This window comes from Centroberyx gerrardi, chromosome 4 (genome assembly GCF_048128805.1).
Source record: "Centroberyx gerrardi isolate f3 chromosome 4, fCenGer3.hap1.cur.20231027, whole genome shotgun sequence".
NCBI lineage: Eukaryota > Metazoa > Chordata > Actinopteri > Beryciformes > Berycidae > Centroberyx > Centroberyx gerrardi.
In genome coordinates, this window is record NC_136000.1 from 9,755,711 (window position 1) to 9,774,103 (window position 18,393).

At 44.1% G+C, this 18,393-nt stretch overlaps 1 protein-coding gene across 1 annotated transcript in view; it reads left to right on the forward strand.

Moving 5' to 3' along the window:
- The first annotated feature begins 2,564 nt into the window (after positions 1 to 2,564).
- The window catches only part of pparab (peroxisome proliferator-activated receptor alpha b), a 29,251-nt gene continuing 13,422 nt past the window's right edge, over positions 2,565 to 18,393 (forward strand). Inside the window, exons 1-2 of the mRNA XM_071922744.2 lie at positions 2,565 to 2,719; positions 16,200 to 16,454. Of these exons, the coding sequence (XP_071778845.1) occupies positions 16,241 to 16,454 (214 nt within the window). The 5' untranslated portion in view covers positions 2,565 to 2,719; positions 16,200 to 16,240. The remainder of the gene's footprint in view (positions 2,720 to 16,199; positions 16,455 to 18,393) is intronic.

An 18,393-nucleotide genomic window follows, 5' to 3' on the forward strand; every position in this document is an offset into this window, starting at 1 on the left:
GTCTGCTCTCCTGAGAAGTGTTGCAACGAGCCGTATCTTCTGAGTCTAATGTTTCCCCATGTCCTCCTCACATGGAGAAATCACCCGTGCCCTGGTCAGGCTGTTTGGACTGCAGCTGACATCCGTCTGTGTGTGTGTGTGTGTGTGTGTGTGTGTGTGTGTGTGTGTGTGTGTGACAGATTGAACTTGAGTAAATGAGTCACTACAGGGTTTTATATTGATTGATTTTTATATGTTATGCAGCCCATAACGCTGGACTGTGTTTCTGTCTGGTCTCCTGAGAAGTGTTGCAACGAGCCGTACTGTATATTCTTAGTCTAAAGTTTCTAATGTTCTGATGTTTACATGGAGAAATCACCAGTGCCATGGTCAGGACCTTAGAGAGGCTTAATGGGCTGCAGCTGACATCTATGTGTGTGTGTGTGTGTGTGTGTGGGTGTGGGTGTGTGGGTGTGATGCATTATACTTGAGTATACTAGTCACATACTAGTCACATCACAATCAGCAGGATCTTCTATTGAAAACCTAATTTTGAGATAATGTGATGCCTTATTGATATGTCTGTCTGTCTTAAGTATATATTTGTTTCAGTGCCACAGTTTCGAAAATGAGGGTGAGGTGACAAGAAAAACACAGTCTCCCCCTCATCAAATTCAGTTGTGATTCTGAGGATAAATGCCATCTCATCCTATAGTCACGTGTGTACTCAAGTATGATCTCTGTCACACACACACACACACACACACACACACACGTCAACTGCTGTCTACTGAGCATCTCCTACTGTATATTCTTAGTCTAATGTTTCTTCATGTCCTCTTCACATGGAGAAATCACCAGTGCCATGGTCAGGACCTTAGAGTGTGTGTGTGTATGTGTGTGCGTGTGCGTGTGTGTGCGTGTGCGTGTGTGTGTGTGTGTGTGTGAGAGAGAGAGACACATTATACTTGAGTATACTAGTCACAATTAGCAGGATTTTATACTGAAAACCTCATTTTGAGATAATGTGATCCCTTATTAGCACCCATATGAAATGTCTCTTTTTGTTTGCCCCCTCTTCACAAGGAGCTGGTAGGGATTCAGTGTCTTGCTCAAGGACACTTCAGCAGAGCGGATGCTTGCCAACACCGAGTCTTGAACCCGGGCCCTCCAGTTGAAGGGCCCTATCCTCCTATTCACTGTGCCACCCTTCTACCCAGATCATGCAATTTACTACATATCTGATGGTTCTTTGTGCAATACATCTGACTGTACAAACTGACACAAACGCGTGCATGCATGAGGGTGTACGTGTCTGCGTGTGTGTGTGTGTGAGTGTGTGTGGGGGTCTCTGGGGGGACACCCTGGTCCCAGGACCCATTACAGAAGGGCTACTATCTGCTACTAGGCCTGGAGCCAGGCTGTGGAACAACACCCCTGGGTGCTCTGCCAAAGACATGGACAGAATGTGATGGGGAGTTGGGACAGGCAAGGGATGAGGAAAGAGGCGAGTGGAGAGATGCAATCAGCGAACGGGTCACATAGCCCACTCAGCATCTGGCAGGAGCCGGGAAAGCAGAGCCGCTTCATTAATGGGCCGTTTATTGCAACAATTTTAACTGGAAAACCTTCACAACTTGGCCCGGTGTCAGCGTGGAAAGCAGACGATGTTTTCTCCAGCTGCCATCTGACTCTCCTGAAAAGTGCATAGCTTTGTGCAGAATTAGCAGAACGGTGCATTAGTCAACATACCACAAACCGTCCCACTGCTGATGCATTTGGAAACTTAAGGATGTAGTCTTTTTTTTTTTTTTTTTTTTTTTTTTTTTCCAGATGTGACAGAGTTGAGTGATTGACAAAGCTCTTGTCAGCCTCATCCACTCCTCTGGTTTACAAAAGTTCACCATGACTAGGCATATTGGTTAAATATCGTTGGAATTAGAAATCCTATTGATGGTTGGCAGCAGTCCTGTTCTTTATGAGCAGCAGGTGTGTTTGTGTGTGTGAGAGAGAGAGAGTGAGTGAGTGTGAGAGAGAGAGGGGAGAGAGAGAGAGAGAGAGAGAGAGAGAGAGAGAGAGAGAGAGAGAGAGAGAGAGAGAGAGAGAGGGAAATAGTTGGATGGACATGCACTGGGTCATGTGAGGATAATGTAATTCAATTCTGTGGATATGCAAATTTTGCCAAGCTTCATTCATTCGGTTCAAGGGGCAGCTCTGTAACGGATTACCACACTGTAACCGATTATCAGTCCCATCCAATCCTACACTAAAACTCTCTTTCATCGCACTTTATGCCTCTGTCTCCTCTGGTGTGTATTTGTTTCAACACAGCAGGCTGCAAAGCTGGAAAGCCTATTAGGGTGAGTTGAGGAGAAGAAGAGTCTTTTTCCATTCCCTCCTGCTATCATCCCATGGTTAGGGGGCGTCCTTCTCCAGGGGAAGGACTGCGCGCTTTCTATTCGCTGAAACTATAGGTGTGTCAGGGGGTGTGTGCCGTCTCTACGCCAGCTGTCAGTCATGAGGTCATATCCGGCGGGTGTGAGCTCCACGGCTCTGCTTTGTATGGACGTGGTGGGGGATTTTTGACAGCGGCAGCGCTGTTGGGAGACAAACAAGGACGTGTTTGGGGTCGGGGACTATTTTTTCCCTCCTCGTTCCTCGCGATCCTGCACTGACAGCTTCTGAACCCACCGAGATTTCCGACGATATGACGGCTTTGGACTGGGCTGTCCATTGTAAGGTAGATGTCTTGATTTGGCCTTTTATCCAGAGAATGCACACTCTTATGCTTTGCACCAGCAGCTGAGTGACTATGGCATCTGTATGGGCATTTTGATAGTGCACAGAAATGATTGCAGCCGATATACGCGCGCGTGCTCACAAGTGTATTTTATTTCTTTAGAATATGTCCAATTCATATCTCTGACTTGCACATGGTCGTTTATCGGGAATCGGGGGGAAATTAATAAATCCTTCCAGGATTATAGGGCCATTGTTATTGTATGGGGCAAGCCTAATCTGATTTCAGTTTGCACGCCTGCGCAGCTAAAGTGGCGCTTGCTTATCGATAGGCAACATCACCCAGTGATGTAAGCTATTCATCATTGAGCCATGCGCTGAACACAAAGGCTATTTATTTGCTAGCTCATACCCCGCACTCTAATGCAGATCTTATAGCATTAGTGGTTATGAAGAAGTTGTGAATTGCTGACTAGTTTTGTTTCTTCTTCAGGCTTTCACTCATGCATGGCTGCAGTGTTGCCATAATGTCACCACTGTATAACAACTGAGCACATGCTGTTTCAGTAAAACTGTCTTAACCATGTCAGGTGCACACTGGACGTCCTGCTCTGGTGGTTTAGGTTAGAGGTGTTTCTCGCCTCATATGGCCTGGTGAGTCTGCATTTCATTTCCAGTGTGTATCAAGGCTCTTACCTCCTATCTGGGATAGACTTGGGGATATACTATGTAGCCCATAATTTCTGGTTCAAAATATTGCCTGAATCATGAATGCTATTTATTATTGCTTATTATTGGTGTTAATTACTTTTGCAATACAGACTCTTGACCTCTAATGAGGTGCTGAAGTGATGGATGGAGGAATGGTTCATATGTAGAAGCAGGTGCTGTGGAGTGACTGTTAAAGTAAGCCTGAGGCTGGCTTCTCTCTCTCTCTCTCTCTCTCTCTCTCTCTCTCTCTCTCTCTCTCTCTCTCTCTCGCTCATTGTATGTAAGTGTCAACATTCAGAATACAGTAGATTAAAATGTTTGTTCTATCCACCTTTTTATTTGCGGAATAGAGTTTGCTTGTCATTTTTGGGTTGACATAAACCTTTGAGGCAAATTCATAGCTTACGGCATAGTAAGTGGTGTTTGTTCATTCATAATGGAAGTTGTTTGCTTGATGATTATCAGAGTGGATGTCAGAGTTTACCTAGCTCTGTATGTACCACTACATCACTGCATGGGATTAATTCATGTAAGCAGAAACACATTGTCATACTGCACCGGTTCCTGTGAGTGAATTGTGTGAATATATATGGCGCTGTGCTTGGGGAAGCTTATCCACAGCTCATCTGATCAGTTAGTTTCACATTAGGAAATTGACCACCTTCAAGTGCTCATTTCTTAATAACACTCTTCCTCTTTGAGAGTGAAATTTGACCCAAATCCTGCTGCACCTGTCCTTGTTCCTCCAGGCAATGAAGGAATGCAGCCTGGCTTATGCGGCAAAGATGTGTGATCATAACCCGCTTAAAGGCAATTTGTAATTACTGGTGTACGCCCCTGTTTAAACACTGTCCTCCCAGCTCTCCCTTTGCTTACATTGTGATTTATTTATTTATTTTTGGTTTAATTGTCAGGGTGTAAGACACAAGGGCTGACTGTATGAATTTCACATGTATTCTGAGGCGGTGGATGGTTTGTTTACGTTTATAATGTTTGGACACACTGGATTAGAAGAGACCAGTATTTTTAGTTAAGATGAGTTTGGAAAGTTCCAAAAAGCGCATTTTCCGTCTACAAGTCAAGCCCTTGACCAGCATATGGAAATGTACCCAACAGTTACATATTATACATATACACTGTGTCTCTAACTGCCCCTCAAGCCATTCTAGTGCTCTGAGTAAGAGTTTTGAAGGTGATCTGAAGACGGTGGTCTGTTCTGCAGTCCAGTACCAAATAACCTGAGACATACAGCTCAGTCCTCTGTGCACTGGGCTTTTACATAATTCCCCCCTCTATTTGCTAGCTCTTATAGCCAGTCTCCACATTGACGTGGAGTTTACCTTGGGATCAAAGGTCCTCTCTCAGAACTAATTTTCCGTGCCTTATCATTGTGGTGAGCGTGGTTAAAAATCCATCAGTGATCTTGTTATGTTTGCTGCAGTCCAAAGTGACAGGTCTTTTATTTGTGATGATGGAGCAATGCCATGTGAAAGCATAGCATTGGATGTTAGTTCATTTTTTCCCCCCTCGGACTGAAGAATAAATCACTTCATAGGTTAAATAGGAGGAGGAGACAACATCAAAATGCACACACTAGACCAGAGTCAAATAGTACTTGCAAATTACTGTTTGTTTTAACCTACTGGTGAGTACCAAGCGGGTGGAGTTTATCGCATCAGGGCGATTCATATAGTGTTGGATACATTGCCAGTTATTGGAAAAATATGTTTAGGTAACTTTCAAGCCCTTTCTTGTGATTGTTCGGATACGCTGGCACTCATTTTATTCTCATATATGCTTAATTCCACACAGATTAAAATGTAAAATGAGAATAATTTGCAAATATTATTTCACCCACCCTAGACACCCTACTGTAGTGGGACAGGGAGAAGTGGTTCTCACTTATTCACCCTGCATAATACCTCACATGTTGCGCTAAGAAACAAGAGGACATCATTTTGTTTTCAAAGTGTATCAAGCCTTATCAGCGCTCTTCATTCAACGTAGAACTTCACCATTGTAATCAGAGGGACACAATACATTTAGGCAACCCTTATCTCTCTAATGCACAATGCATGTAAAATGTCCTTACAAACCAACTATCTGAACTCTGCCCCTTTCCAGACAGGGTTTGTGTTTGCTTGTTTCTGTGCCATCGGAGACTTGACCTGCCGTTGTTCTTGGTGGAGCTAGTTTCTGTCCAGCTGTGCTGCACTGTGACAGTTTTGTCTCCAGGAACCCGAGACCTGTAATCAGCTTCTGGTTGCGTTCACAGCCTGGAGAGACAGACCCAGACACAGGGAGAGAGTGAGAGGCAGGGCTTTCTCCTCTCCCCTCAAACAGGACTTTCAGGTTCTCATCCTAACTGAACTTTCTTCAGAGTTTATCATCCGTCTCTGTTGTGGGTCTGTGAAGAAATGTTTTGTCAGTACGTTAGCAACAAGAACCAAGTTCCACTGACCTATTTTCCTAGTGCCTGCATTGTCAGTGGCAGTTGGAACAGTGTAGAAAGTATGCCCAGTGTTAACACTGGGCATACTTTGGAGAGTACGCCTATGACACCTCATGTTCATGGCACTTAAGTGTTTGTTTACTTTGCATTAAAGCCAGCATGAAGACGTCCTTAAATCTTAAATCATCCTTAAATCTTAAGGGATTTAATTCCAGAAGGCTCACTTGGACCTTATACAAAGGAGTATGTATTACTTAAATGCATCCACCTCTTTCAGACCCTAGCTGACAAGGATCAATGATACCACTGCCTTGTTATCGACTCTACAGCCCCAGTGGCACCTTTGGTATTTCTCAAGCTTGTGCGTACAAATGAGAGACCAGTGAGAGCGACTCAAAAATAATCAGCTTCTATAGGGACTGGATCTTTTACTAAGGACTTTTTTTTTTTTACACAAGCCTAGACATCTAGGCTGGGATGGTTGTTTGTAGTCATTTCTGTGATCTGTTTATTTTCCAACTTCCCTCTGTCTCCCAGGTTTGACCTTCACCTGAGCCAGGTCTGGGCCCTTTGAGCCTTTCTTGTGGTAAAATCCTTGTAGGTTGGATAGGATTGGGCCTTCCAGCCAGACTTACAGTAAGCAGCTCTGGACAGGAGATTGTCTGTGCTAATGATCGGGGAGGGAGCCACATATGTAAGCTGAATTTGTACTTTGAACCAAGAGGGGACTTGGATATTTGACAGGAGGATTTAACTGGTGTTTGATAGGAATGTCTCTCTCGCTCTCTCCCAACCCCTTTGTCTCTCAACCTTGTCTTTCCGGTAGGCCTATATGAGTGTCACATCTCTGTTGCTGCCTCTCCTCCCTGTCTGTCAATGGGACAGACTCATTGTTGGAAGATTTACTGCCTCTGTCTCTTCCTTGTCAACTTGACGTTGACAGTCAGTGTGGGGGCTGATCTCATCCACGTGAGCCGAGGTCTACAGAAATCCTCATCATTTACCTATCCCCGGTCTTATCTGCTCTGCCAGTGTAATTCCATTACTGCGGAAGCCCACTCTCCTACAGCTTCACTGACCAGCTCAGACAGGAACACCTTATCAGTGCTTGTCCTCTGACATTAACACCAGTTTGTAGTGGGAATGAGGCTAGATTTGATGTATGCAGGTATGAGCAACATTGGAGCATCTGTGTCCTGCAAGCCAGTTATGCCTGTTTTAGTGTAACAGGGGTCTTTCTTGCTAGCATGGACAATAACAGTGATTAATAACATGACAGATGACCGTGCTATCAATCAAGCCATGTGAAAGATTGTTTTGGATGAAGGATATTATTTCTGCCAGTGAGTTCTTCGTGAAAAGCAAAATAAGCATAATATCCAAACAGCTGTGCAGCTTATGCACAGCTCTTATGATGGAGGAGTGTGTAAATATGAAATGAGCAGATTGGCCCATGGAATATAAACATCTTTTTTAACCTTTGCAGATGACAGTTGGGGCTCACATGCTTACGTACGGCAAGCCAAACAAACTTTTAGTCTTTTGCTGCATTGAGTGGGCCTACTACAGTAGCAAACCAGTGCAGCTCTGTCACCAGGCCTGTCCGCTGCATGCCTCCCCACAAACACGTAGGCTGATTTGGCAGCCAGAAAGGGGGAGTTCAGGACTCCAATGTCATGCTGGAAAATGTAACAAGAGACACACAGCTGTCTGAGCAGAGAGAAATGCTCCCAACCGTCATCTCGTTCTTGTCTGAGTTTTGGCAATTTTGCCTCAGAAAATGTCTGAGACAGAATAATTTTCTTAAGGGTCGTAAGCTTTGTGTTTGTTGACTTAAAATAAATGAAGATTCCTGCACACACCATTCAACTCTGCTGTCTCTTAATTGGTTGACGTTTTGGTATAAGTATATTTCTGAAGATATTTTTTTCTCATGACATGCCTTGAGAAAGGTCTTGTACCAAAACCGTAACCAATAAGGAGACTGAGGTGATTACTGAGTTCAGGAATCTTCATTTCCTAGGGATTTGAATTATCTCTGCGACATCAAAATTTATTTTTCATGTTTGTTTTTTTTTCCACATGCCATTCGCCTTAATCCTATAACGGAAATAAAGCTGATTGTTGTATGCTTGCTATTGTTTTGCCCATTAGTCGGAGGAAAGTGATGAACTAGCAAAAACATGAGGCGGAGGCGCTCTAGTGGAGTAAGACTCATGCCATGTATTCACTGTCATTTGTCTTGCCTGCCACTTGTTTTCCAGTAAAGCAGAAAATCGCTTTGAAAAAAATCATAGGGTATCGTTCAATATTGAATGCATTTATACGTGTTACAAGCTTACATAGGAGAGGATTGGAGGCTGCCCTTTCTGATGGCTAACTATAGTATGTTCAATGACAAGCATTCCCTCAGCACCATCCCTGCACAATTGGCATAATACTAAGAGTTTAAATCCTCCTCTGCAATGTTACAGCACATGTACCATTCTCCTCAATCAACAGTGTAAAATGTTATCAAACTCCTGGCAGTGATGTTCACAAGGTGGTCAGCCAGTCCAAGGGAATGAGGGGCATTGTAGCTTGGCAGAGCCTCAAGGGGCAGAGCAGCTGATGGAGCGGTACAGACTCACTTGGACATACCCTTCTCTTTGGCAGTAGACAGGGTATGTGCATTTGTGCTGATCACAGCTTACAGTAGCATACAGTAAAGCTGCACAATTAATAGCTAAAGTCAAATCTGCAGTATTACTGTCATTTCCAAATCGTGGTAGTTTTTGCCTTGTCGTTTCAGACCACTTCCCAAACAAGGTTCTGGATGTGTAGAATACCTGACAAACAAATCCAACTTGTCGATCTTTTACAGTATTTTATTCAAATTGATTCCAAGCATTAGCATCACAATTTTTACAATTATTTTTAAGCACTGTAAAAAGGCAATGGAGAGAGAACTATGTTCACATGTATCACAGTTCATATCGCAATTGAAATATATGGCAAAAAAAGTAATATAATTTCATTTTTTTACAATATTGTGTAGCTCTACCATACAGAGAGTACAGTTACATCAGCATATGAGTACGTAATGGGTGAAGTCAGTGAAAGCTGATGAACATTTATGAACTGAGGATGGTGCTAAACTAGATCATAAAAAGTCAAAGTTAAGGTGACTCATACAGGCGCTTTATGCTGTTGTTGGCCCTGTTTAGTATATGCAACTGCCACGTTTGTGACTGCAGTAGGGAGATTGCATTCTTGTTACCCTAGCCCTACATCTGTCAAGTGACTAAACCAGCTGGAAAAGATTGCTGCTGTTTCCCCATTCTGAAATTTACAGTTTGGATGCAGTGCAGAGAAGTTTTGTAATGGTAGTCTGCATTTGATCCTCCTGACTGATTTGGAAATAAGCACAATGTGGCAGCCAGGAGCCAGTGTTTGGCACAGAATGGAGGTGTAGCTTAAGGATACTGTTGTTAGCAATTGGCGCTCTGAGCAACTGGGAACAGCAAGAGCCGGAGGGAAGCAGAGACGGAGCGTGCCATTGGTTCAGCTGTAAACATGTCTGGCACACTGGGATAGCCAGCTAAGAGTTATCATCTGAGATTCATGCGGGGCCCGTGTCCTGCTGCTGTGTTGTAGCAGGTCAAGGTTACACAGCAGCTGTGTAACCTCTCCATATTCCCCCACTGTCACTGACAGAAAATATATGGCTCCACTCATAGCAGAAAAATAGGCTATATTATTATTTGTAACCACTAGTATATCACAATGAGATGATCAAAACCCTTTCCCTTCCCTCCCTTTGTCCCGGTCCTCTGAGCCAGACACTGAGGGGCCCTATGAAATCATTTTAACCATATGCTTTTAATCACATAAGATGCTCCATTAATCAATTCATCTATGCCTATAGTAGTCATACAACATAATTATCATTAAAAATTAATTTGATTAAGTATTTATGTATTGTGAACACTATTGTTTCGTGGCTTAAAGTGGCTTGTAGTGCTTAATGTATCATCTTTGCAAACAACCAAAGATGCCACATCTCCTGCAACCTCATTAGAACCAAAACTAGTGAGAGTTATGACAGCTAGGATATACATTAGAAATGTCTATAAAGTATTTAGAAGCCTTTACCTCACTCAAACTGAACCCACATTTACACTAAGACGAGAGGAAACATCCAGTGTCATGAAAACATTTGGGCACCTTTGCATGCAGTCACACACCCATCTATATGTGTCTGAAATCTGTCTTTAAACAGTTATTCAGTCTTGCCATCTGTTTTCCACAGAACTGAAAACATAAGGCCTCAGGTAATGTTTGCCTTGAACATTACCACCAGTTCAACACGCTTGGCTCCACTTAAGAGAGTTTCTGTTAATATGTAAAATTTCCGCCATAAATTTTGATGTGCTTGTTTTGATCCCACCACATACACACACACACACACACACACAATTGCACACACTCTTTTTCACCATGTAATAGTGTGCTAAAAATAGTCAATGTGAAGGGTCAAGTCACCGTAGACCTTAGGGTAACATGATACACTGTCACAGTCACACTGCACCCTCGGCAGTGTTTTATGATCAAACTGAATGAGCTCTATCCTCTCAAACGTGTGGATGTGCCATTGTTATTTTGACACTGAACTTGCTGTCAGTTCACAAGTCAAAGTCCACTGGGGTTTGTGTAACTTAAGGCTTAATGTTTTATTTCTCAACTCAATGCAGCAGTGGGTGTTGAATCTGTCGGCAAAGCAGCGACACATCTTGTGTAACACTTGTCCTCTCCACAAACCTGACCCTTAATACTCACTAAGTGATGCAATGACACAATCTTATAAAAAAAAAAATCACAAGTCCTGCCAATTTGGAAATAGAATAGTTGGGAAAGCAATTTACCTCAGTAAGTGGAGTAGATACATCCAGTAGATTGATTTTTGAGATGCACTGAGTAAAGTGTCTCCTATGGGAGATGGGGGTGTCCCAGTGGCTTAGTTAACTCAGCACAGATACTTGTATCTTACATTTCTTTTATTAATCCCGTTTTACATAAGGATGGTAATAGGACCAAGCAATTTTTTGACCAATGTAGATGAGAAACACTCAATGCGTGAATCGGGGTGATTCAAGAATCTATTTAAATGTTTGCTGAACAAGCTCTTCCTGTGTGAGTAAAGACACAGTAATGGGGGCGTCCTGGTGACCTAGTGGTCTAAGGCACATACTATGTACCTGCGACGTCCTGACCTTTTGTCCATGACCTTTGTCGCATGTCATCCCATTCTCTCTCCCAATATTTTCTGTCTCTCTCCACTGTGAACTCTCAAATGCAGTAAAGGCTGAAATGCACCCCCCCCCCCCCCCCAAAAAAACAAAAAAAACAAAAACAAAAACAAAAAAAAAAAGAAAATAAACAAAGACACAGTAATGGGGCAACTCTTTGTCGCTGTTGTCTATCAGAGTTGCCTGGGCACTGTTGCCTATCAGAGGTTCTGAAAAAGTTGCATTTCTCCTTTCAGATAATAGAGACATGATGCTGAGATTAAGGGGGACAGTTCACCTCCGAAACCTTTCCAGACGTCAACTGGCTTGACCTACATTGGTGTTGAGGGACTTGCTGCATGTCAGTAAATATATCACCCAAACTTTAATTCTAAAAATAACGGCCAAACTTTGGTGTGCACTGTACATTATAATGTCCTTGACCATGAAACGGCAAGGTAAATGACCTGATAATAGAATGTTTGAACCATTAGCTATCACGTGGATCATCTACCATAAACTACAGCTAAAGCCCAGTGTCAATCACCTCACCCACTAACCTGTACTTTGGTCGCTCTGCCTAGCGCTGAGAAGGCGCCGGCCAGCGTATCAGCACACGGTGATAAGGACCACTCAGGTGTTTGCTCTGCGGGCACGGTCCAAGCCCTAAGCTGGACTCATAAACGTAACTCTTCAAACAAATGGACAGGCTGAGCTGACGTAAAGCCCCATCAGGCCATATTCCTGATCTAAGACCAGTGTCAGGCCCCCCAAGGCCCCTCTTCTTACAGGCCTGTCAGCACTCAGACCACAGGATGGGAGGATTAAACATTAACCTGTGGTCCACTCACAGACACAGACTGTATAATCATACAAGCTCATTGAAAAGGCTGGATGTCATGTAGTCAGAGACCAAGGTCGCATGGAAGACTTCAAGTTTTTGGATCAGAAAGGTACGGGGTTAGTGTCTTGTTTACTTAGTTAATCTCTGTTTTTCACATGCTATGAACTAAACTCTGCAAGCCTGATCTTTCAAGTAACCCAGTTTCTTGATTGCTTCAATATTGATTTCATAATGAAACAGACTAGACAAATAGTACAATTTATCTCTGTTTTTTCTTGCCAAGAAGGTATGTTCTCCTGTGCCGGGCAACGTGCTACTATGTGTTCAGTAATGTTTGTGTTTTTTTCCACGCCTTGGCTAGACAAGCCCATACACACCTCTGTCTTCTTGGTCCGCTGCCAGCTTTATCTAACTGCATGTTCTTGCCGTCACACACTTTGGTGTTTGTTGTCTTCCTCCTTCAGGGGTTTGGGAAGCATGGAGTTCTATTGGATGCCTCAGAGACACAGATAATAGTCATGGAGGCATAGTGATTATACTCAGCTATAGCCAGATGTCCATCTATGTGGGTGTAGAGATGTCAGCAGATCGGATACCATGATCCCATTTAAGTATACTACTCCAAGTGTGATAAACATCGCTAGCGAGACCATAGAGGCTATCAGCTTAACAGTGCCAGTGATTTATAGATGATTATTCCCTGAACATCTGAGACGGCTGTGTAAACTAGCTTTAGGCTGATATGTTATCCTTTCCCGTGGGGAGAGTAGGAGCCTGTCTACATGCCTGGGTCATGTTTGGAACATGTTTATCAGCTTGCCATAGCTCAGCCCCAGCCTTAGCTCACTATAGCTGCTTTATGGGCTGCCTGTCTAATGTGGCTCTTCAGTGGAATGGGTGAGCATGGTTGGGGGGTTGGGTGGCCGTGCTAAGCCGCTGTGTAGAGATCCATCAGACTGTATGGATTATTTATGCTCCATTCACACACCTCGCCTCTGTGATCACTGGCACAGACGAGGTAATACACATTTAACCTATTTTTGGAGCTAACCGTAATGGGACTAATTGATCTAACGAGACGCTGAATTCCAGTGGTAGCAGGTTGTTGTGGATTTCAAACGACCTGCCTGCCCGCCCACCGCCACCGATTTCAAAACGTGATCTGTGTGTCGGCATTGCCATGGCATCGTCATGGCGACCCCAGTGGCTCTTGGGTAGCGGGCCTTTGTCAGTTTCCCGGGGGGGGGGTGTGGAGGGGGTGACAGGCAGCCCTCCCCTCCCCCACCCTTCGGACCCTAACCCTAATGCACACAAACACGTATGACCTTGCTCGTCCTCAGCTCAGTGTGTGCAGTGCCCTCCTCAGCAGGCTTGGCTGAGCGAGCACAAGAGAGGTCTTGACCTATGGGACAAAGCCTTGCTGTTACCGTAGGAACCGCTATTTTCTCTCTCTCTCTCTCTCTGTCTCTCGCTGTCTCTCTCTCTCTGTCTCTCTCTCTCTCTCTCACACTGCTGATAACGTAGCCTAAGTGACATTCCACTCCAGCCCCCATCTCTCTCTTTCTTTTTCTGTCTCACTCCCCTAGACCTAAATCTGTAGTTAAGCGGCTCTGTGTGTTTACATACTCTCCATGCTGTTTGTTGGTGACAACACAAAGTTAGCTTGGGCCAGCAGTTCATTGCTGCTGGTAGGGGGTCATGCGGTCAGTAAGGGACTTGTGGCAATGTATGTTATTTAAATAGAAAGTCATGCGTGCCCTGCATGTCTGTTGACACAATGCTTCACCATGGTCAGTCATCGACAGTGTGCTTGTGGACATACTGTATCTATCTATATCTGGACTATGTCAACAGCTATGTATAGGCCCAGAAGTTTTTCCTGACCCAGAAAAAAAAGTTGCTGAATGGTATGCAAGCATATTTTATATACAAATTAATCTCATCTTACCACTACTTACAACGCGCCCAAGTGAATTGACTGTTATCCAAATAGACAGCGTAGATGTTTGTCTAGCTCTAGCCAAGTAGCTGCTTTATTTTTCCTTGTAGCAGTATTCTAATGAGACAGTGCTGAGTGAAGTGAGTGTATGAAACAGGATGTCTTCTAAATGAAGACCTGAGGGTCAGGAGCTAGAGGCTGAATGCTAATGAGGCTCGCTTTATCCTTCCAGGGCTAACACTTCCTCCATTCACAATCCCAAGTATATTGTAGAGCGAGTAGCTCAGCAGAGCAGCCCGCTGACATGCCAGCACTCTTTTCATTCACTGTAGTGCTTTTTATGGGTGGGAATCTTCAGGGTCTTTACGATTCGGTTCAGTTCTGATTCTCAGGGCTACGATTCCTCGCGATTATGAGTACAGTGCATTGTGATTTAAATTTTTCCACTACTTTTCTTCATAATAAACCTTAAACCTCATAAAAATACAACTTTTGATTATACATAATCTTAACATGCTGAATATACAGATGGCTCATACTGTTTCAGAAAAGGTCTTCATATTCTACAAGGCATTTACATTTGCCAATAAGCAAGGCACCATTAAATTGACAGATTTTTGCATTTAGTTCTCACCCACATAGGTAAAGAGAGAGTTAGAAGTATTTCCAACTTGACCTTGATGCGGCAGAGCTTCCATATCATGTGACTTATTAAATTCCCTCTTTCCTTGAGTCTTAGGAAAAACCGAAATGCGTAGTTTACTTTTAATGCAGGAGGAGCTAATCGTAGATTTTTCCACCTCTGCCATGCGCTACAAAGACAGCTCCAGCTGAGCAGCGAACATAGAATAATGGATCTAAACTCATTTAAACTTCTGCTACATCTAATGTTAAACAGTATAAAGTTACATATATAAAACCTCAGAAAAAATGGGTTATGAAAGTCAGGCAGAATCACAAAAGGCATAATCACAAAAGGGAGAATCGCAATTCTCACATTAATCAATTTTATTTTTCTCCCCACTTCCAGTGCCAAGTGTATCACTCGATACGAACATAATGATAATTCTCCTAGGTTGCACAAGCTAGATGCCTCAGTGAAATACCATTAATTTCTATCATTAGAACTTTCATATGGGAACACAGGGTGCATTGAGGACATAAGGTTTTTGAGCATGCAGTCACTCTCTCTCTCTAACTTAGCAGTACATCAAACAGTGAGGGGCAAGTTAAGGTTAAACCTCCACTCCTAAGGCAGTCATTTGTAAAGGTGCGGCATGGCAGTGTATAACCAACAGCTGTCATCTTATAGCTGTATAGCCGCCCCCGAATCAACTTCCAACCCCTCACCCCACTCCCCATCTGACGTTCTTAGCAGCGCCTGATGAAAGGGGCTTACTGTAGATTGACCTAGTTTACATGTGGATGTATGGGGTTGGAATATGCAGATCTGCCCCAGAAGGTGATACAAGGTCAATCAAACCTAAGCCAAGCCCACTTCTTAGCGTAAGCGTACTTTCTAGCCTAGCTCTGTACCTCAACCCAATCCTTACTGGGGCCAATGTGCAATTCAGCAAAATCTTCAAGTCTTCCTAGTCCGGCAACCCACCCAACCCACCTGTCCTAGTACAGCCTAGGACAACCCAGTGACCTACATTCATGTCTCCACTGCCCCCCACCCCCCATCTCTCTCTCTCTCTCCCTCTCCCTCTCTCCCTCTCTCTCTCTCTCTCTCTCTCTCTCTCCCTCTCCCTCTCTCTCTCTCTCTCTCCCTCTCCCTCTCCCTCTCCCTCTCTCTCTCTCTCTCTCTCTCTCCCTCCCCCTCTCCCTCTCCCTCTCTCAGTGAGGTTCATAAGGATAAGGATAAGGTTACTGTGTCTGCAGTTCAGAGGAATGGTCGGGCCTGTGTTGTGTCATAAGATACTCTGTGTCCTTCGTTGCCCGCTGACCCACTATAGCAACATGCATCATCTGCTGGAGTGGATGGCCTCACGTTGCATCAGCGCTGCCTATTAGCTCAATTAACCCCAAGTGCACCCCCCCTATGCTATGTTGAATGCCATGTGATGAAATATAATGCAATATTACTGAGTGGCGTTGACATTGAAAATGGTGTCATTAATTTTACGCTTGTTGTCACCCAAAGAGGCAGAATCACAATGAAATGTGCTAGGTTGTTTAGGGAATTCAAACAGAGGTGACCTTACAAATTAAGTCTCATCTTCTCTTTCTCTCTTTCTTTCTCTCTTTCCCTTTCTCTCTCCCCAGTCTGATGAGTGAGAGTGCCGGCGGCCCGCTCCTCCACCGCGATGGTCGACATGGAGAGCCGCTACCACCCTCCTTCGCCCCTGGAGGACTCGGTGCTGGGCAGCCCCCTGTGCGCCGATGACGACTTCATGGGCGGCATGGAGGAGCTCCAGGACATCTCCCAGTCCATTGACGACGACGCCCTCAGCTCCTTCGACGTCCCCGAATACCAGTCCTCCAGCAACGGCTCCGGCTCCGAAGGTTCCACTGTCCTAGGTGAGGAGACGAAGGTCGCATTTTGACTGAAATGCAGTTGGCTATGGATGGGACGATATGCTTATCTCACGACACAATTCGATTCGCGATATCGGGTTCACGATTCGATACAACCACGATACGATGTAATAAATAAAAAGTCTGACTGTGCAGAATTATGTTTATTTCTGAACCACAAATCTTTCTAGCAATGGCATTGTCTTGCTAGAATGTAAACAACAATTCAAAAATGTCATTACAAAGTACAAATAATATAATTTCGATGGAGAGCTTGTGAAATTGTTATGGGCAAGCCGTCTCATTTGTGATTACTACAGCAGAATAAAATGTAGCTAATGTCGCGATTCGTTTTTCTGCCCCCGAATTGTCACATTTTTGTATCCATTGATACATTGTTTTTGGATATATTGTCCCATTCCTACAGTTGGTGTGTTGCTAATGTTATGGTCAGAATGATGAGATTTTGAATTTGTGAATGAGGGATTGCTCCCACATTGTCAATTCAAAGTGTCCCCAGCAGCTCTGTGTAATCTCCATGCTGTTGTTGTTGTTGTCGGAGCGGGGGTTCCCTCCCTCATCCCTATAATCCCTAATTTGCTCCGACTGAGTGTTCAGAGAGGACAAACACCCTGGCTTGTTTAACCTCTGGCCTCAACCTACAGCCAACAGCAACAAGGCTGCTCATGGCACAGCCTCTGACTGCCCTTTTTTCCCCCAGATTGTCTGGCTGACCCACTTATTCATGCCTTTGGGCAATAGTCCTCCCAGTCTCGTTCCCTTTCTCTGTCTGCATGACCCTGTCTGTCTCTCTCTCTTCCTCTCTCTGACTCTGTCTCGCTGTTTTTGTGTGCCCGTTTGACCCCTTTTCAGTCTTTCCCTCTGTTCCTATCTCTTTCCCTCTTTCTGTCTTTCCTCCTCTTTCCTCTTTCTCTCTTTTTCTATCTCCCCTTATCTACCCCTCGTTCTCTCTCCTCCCTCTTCCCACCTCTGTCTCTCCCTCTATCCCTTCTCCTCGCCCCACATCCAAAGAGGAATCCACACATTCCTTAGCCACCAAGCACCACCTCTCAGGAAACATCCACTTTGCTTCTGTGTTTGCTTCTGAATAGAAGCCACATGGATGTCTCGGAAATGTATGTTACTACCAAGTTTTGCAACAAGCGTGGAAGCTGTGAATGGTTCGGCAAGGTAATGAAAGAATAGAGGGTGTGAATAGAGAGAAGGAGGACAGGAATAAAGAGAAGGGAAGGTTGAGAGAAGGCATCATGGAAACTGGTGATGATGTCATGGAAAACTCATTGAGAGCGTGTTTAGGACTTCTCCTCGTTTATGAGCATTTATGGAGCGCTAAGAGTGAGAGACAGAGCAGAAGAAACAGATACTATGATGTATTGTCATGCTTTTCCTGGCCACGCTCAGTCGAAGCACGTGCAAGAACACAGCTACAAGTCCACTGCCAAATGCTTATCCCCGTTTTGGCGTCTCTCACCCAACTCATGTGGCTTGACTTAGTGCCACCATTTCATCTTTGCTATGTTTGTACCAAGCAAGTGAAACCAGCATGTTCCATTCGCAAGGTTGAATTCGGAAACTGTTGGCAACCCTGTGGCAAATCTTATTCCAGTGCTGTTGTGCATGTGATGTGCAGTACACCACGGAGGGCACGCTAATAGTTGTTGTGATGGAACAGAAATTACTTCTACATCTGACCCTGTCTGTCAGGCCAAAGAGGTCAAACGGTGCTTAAGTTCCACTTGTTATCTGCCAGACGGGTATGAGTCTTCATAATACAGAGATATTTATAGTTTATCAATCAATCACTCATATTTTTATCGGTGTTGACGAGATGTTTTTTCGGAAACAGCTGAGAACAATTGAATATTATATCCGGATATTCTCCTAATGTCTCGTCTAATTGAATGTACTGTACCGAATGTGA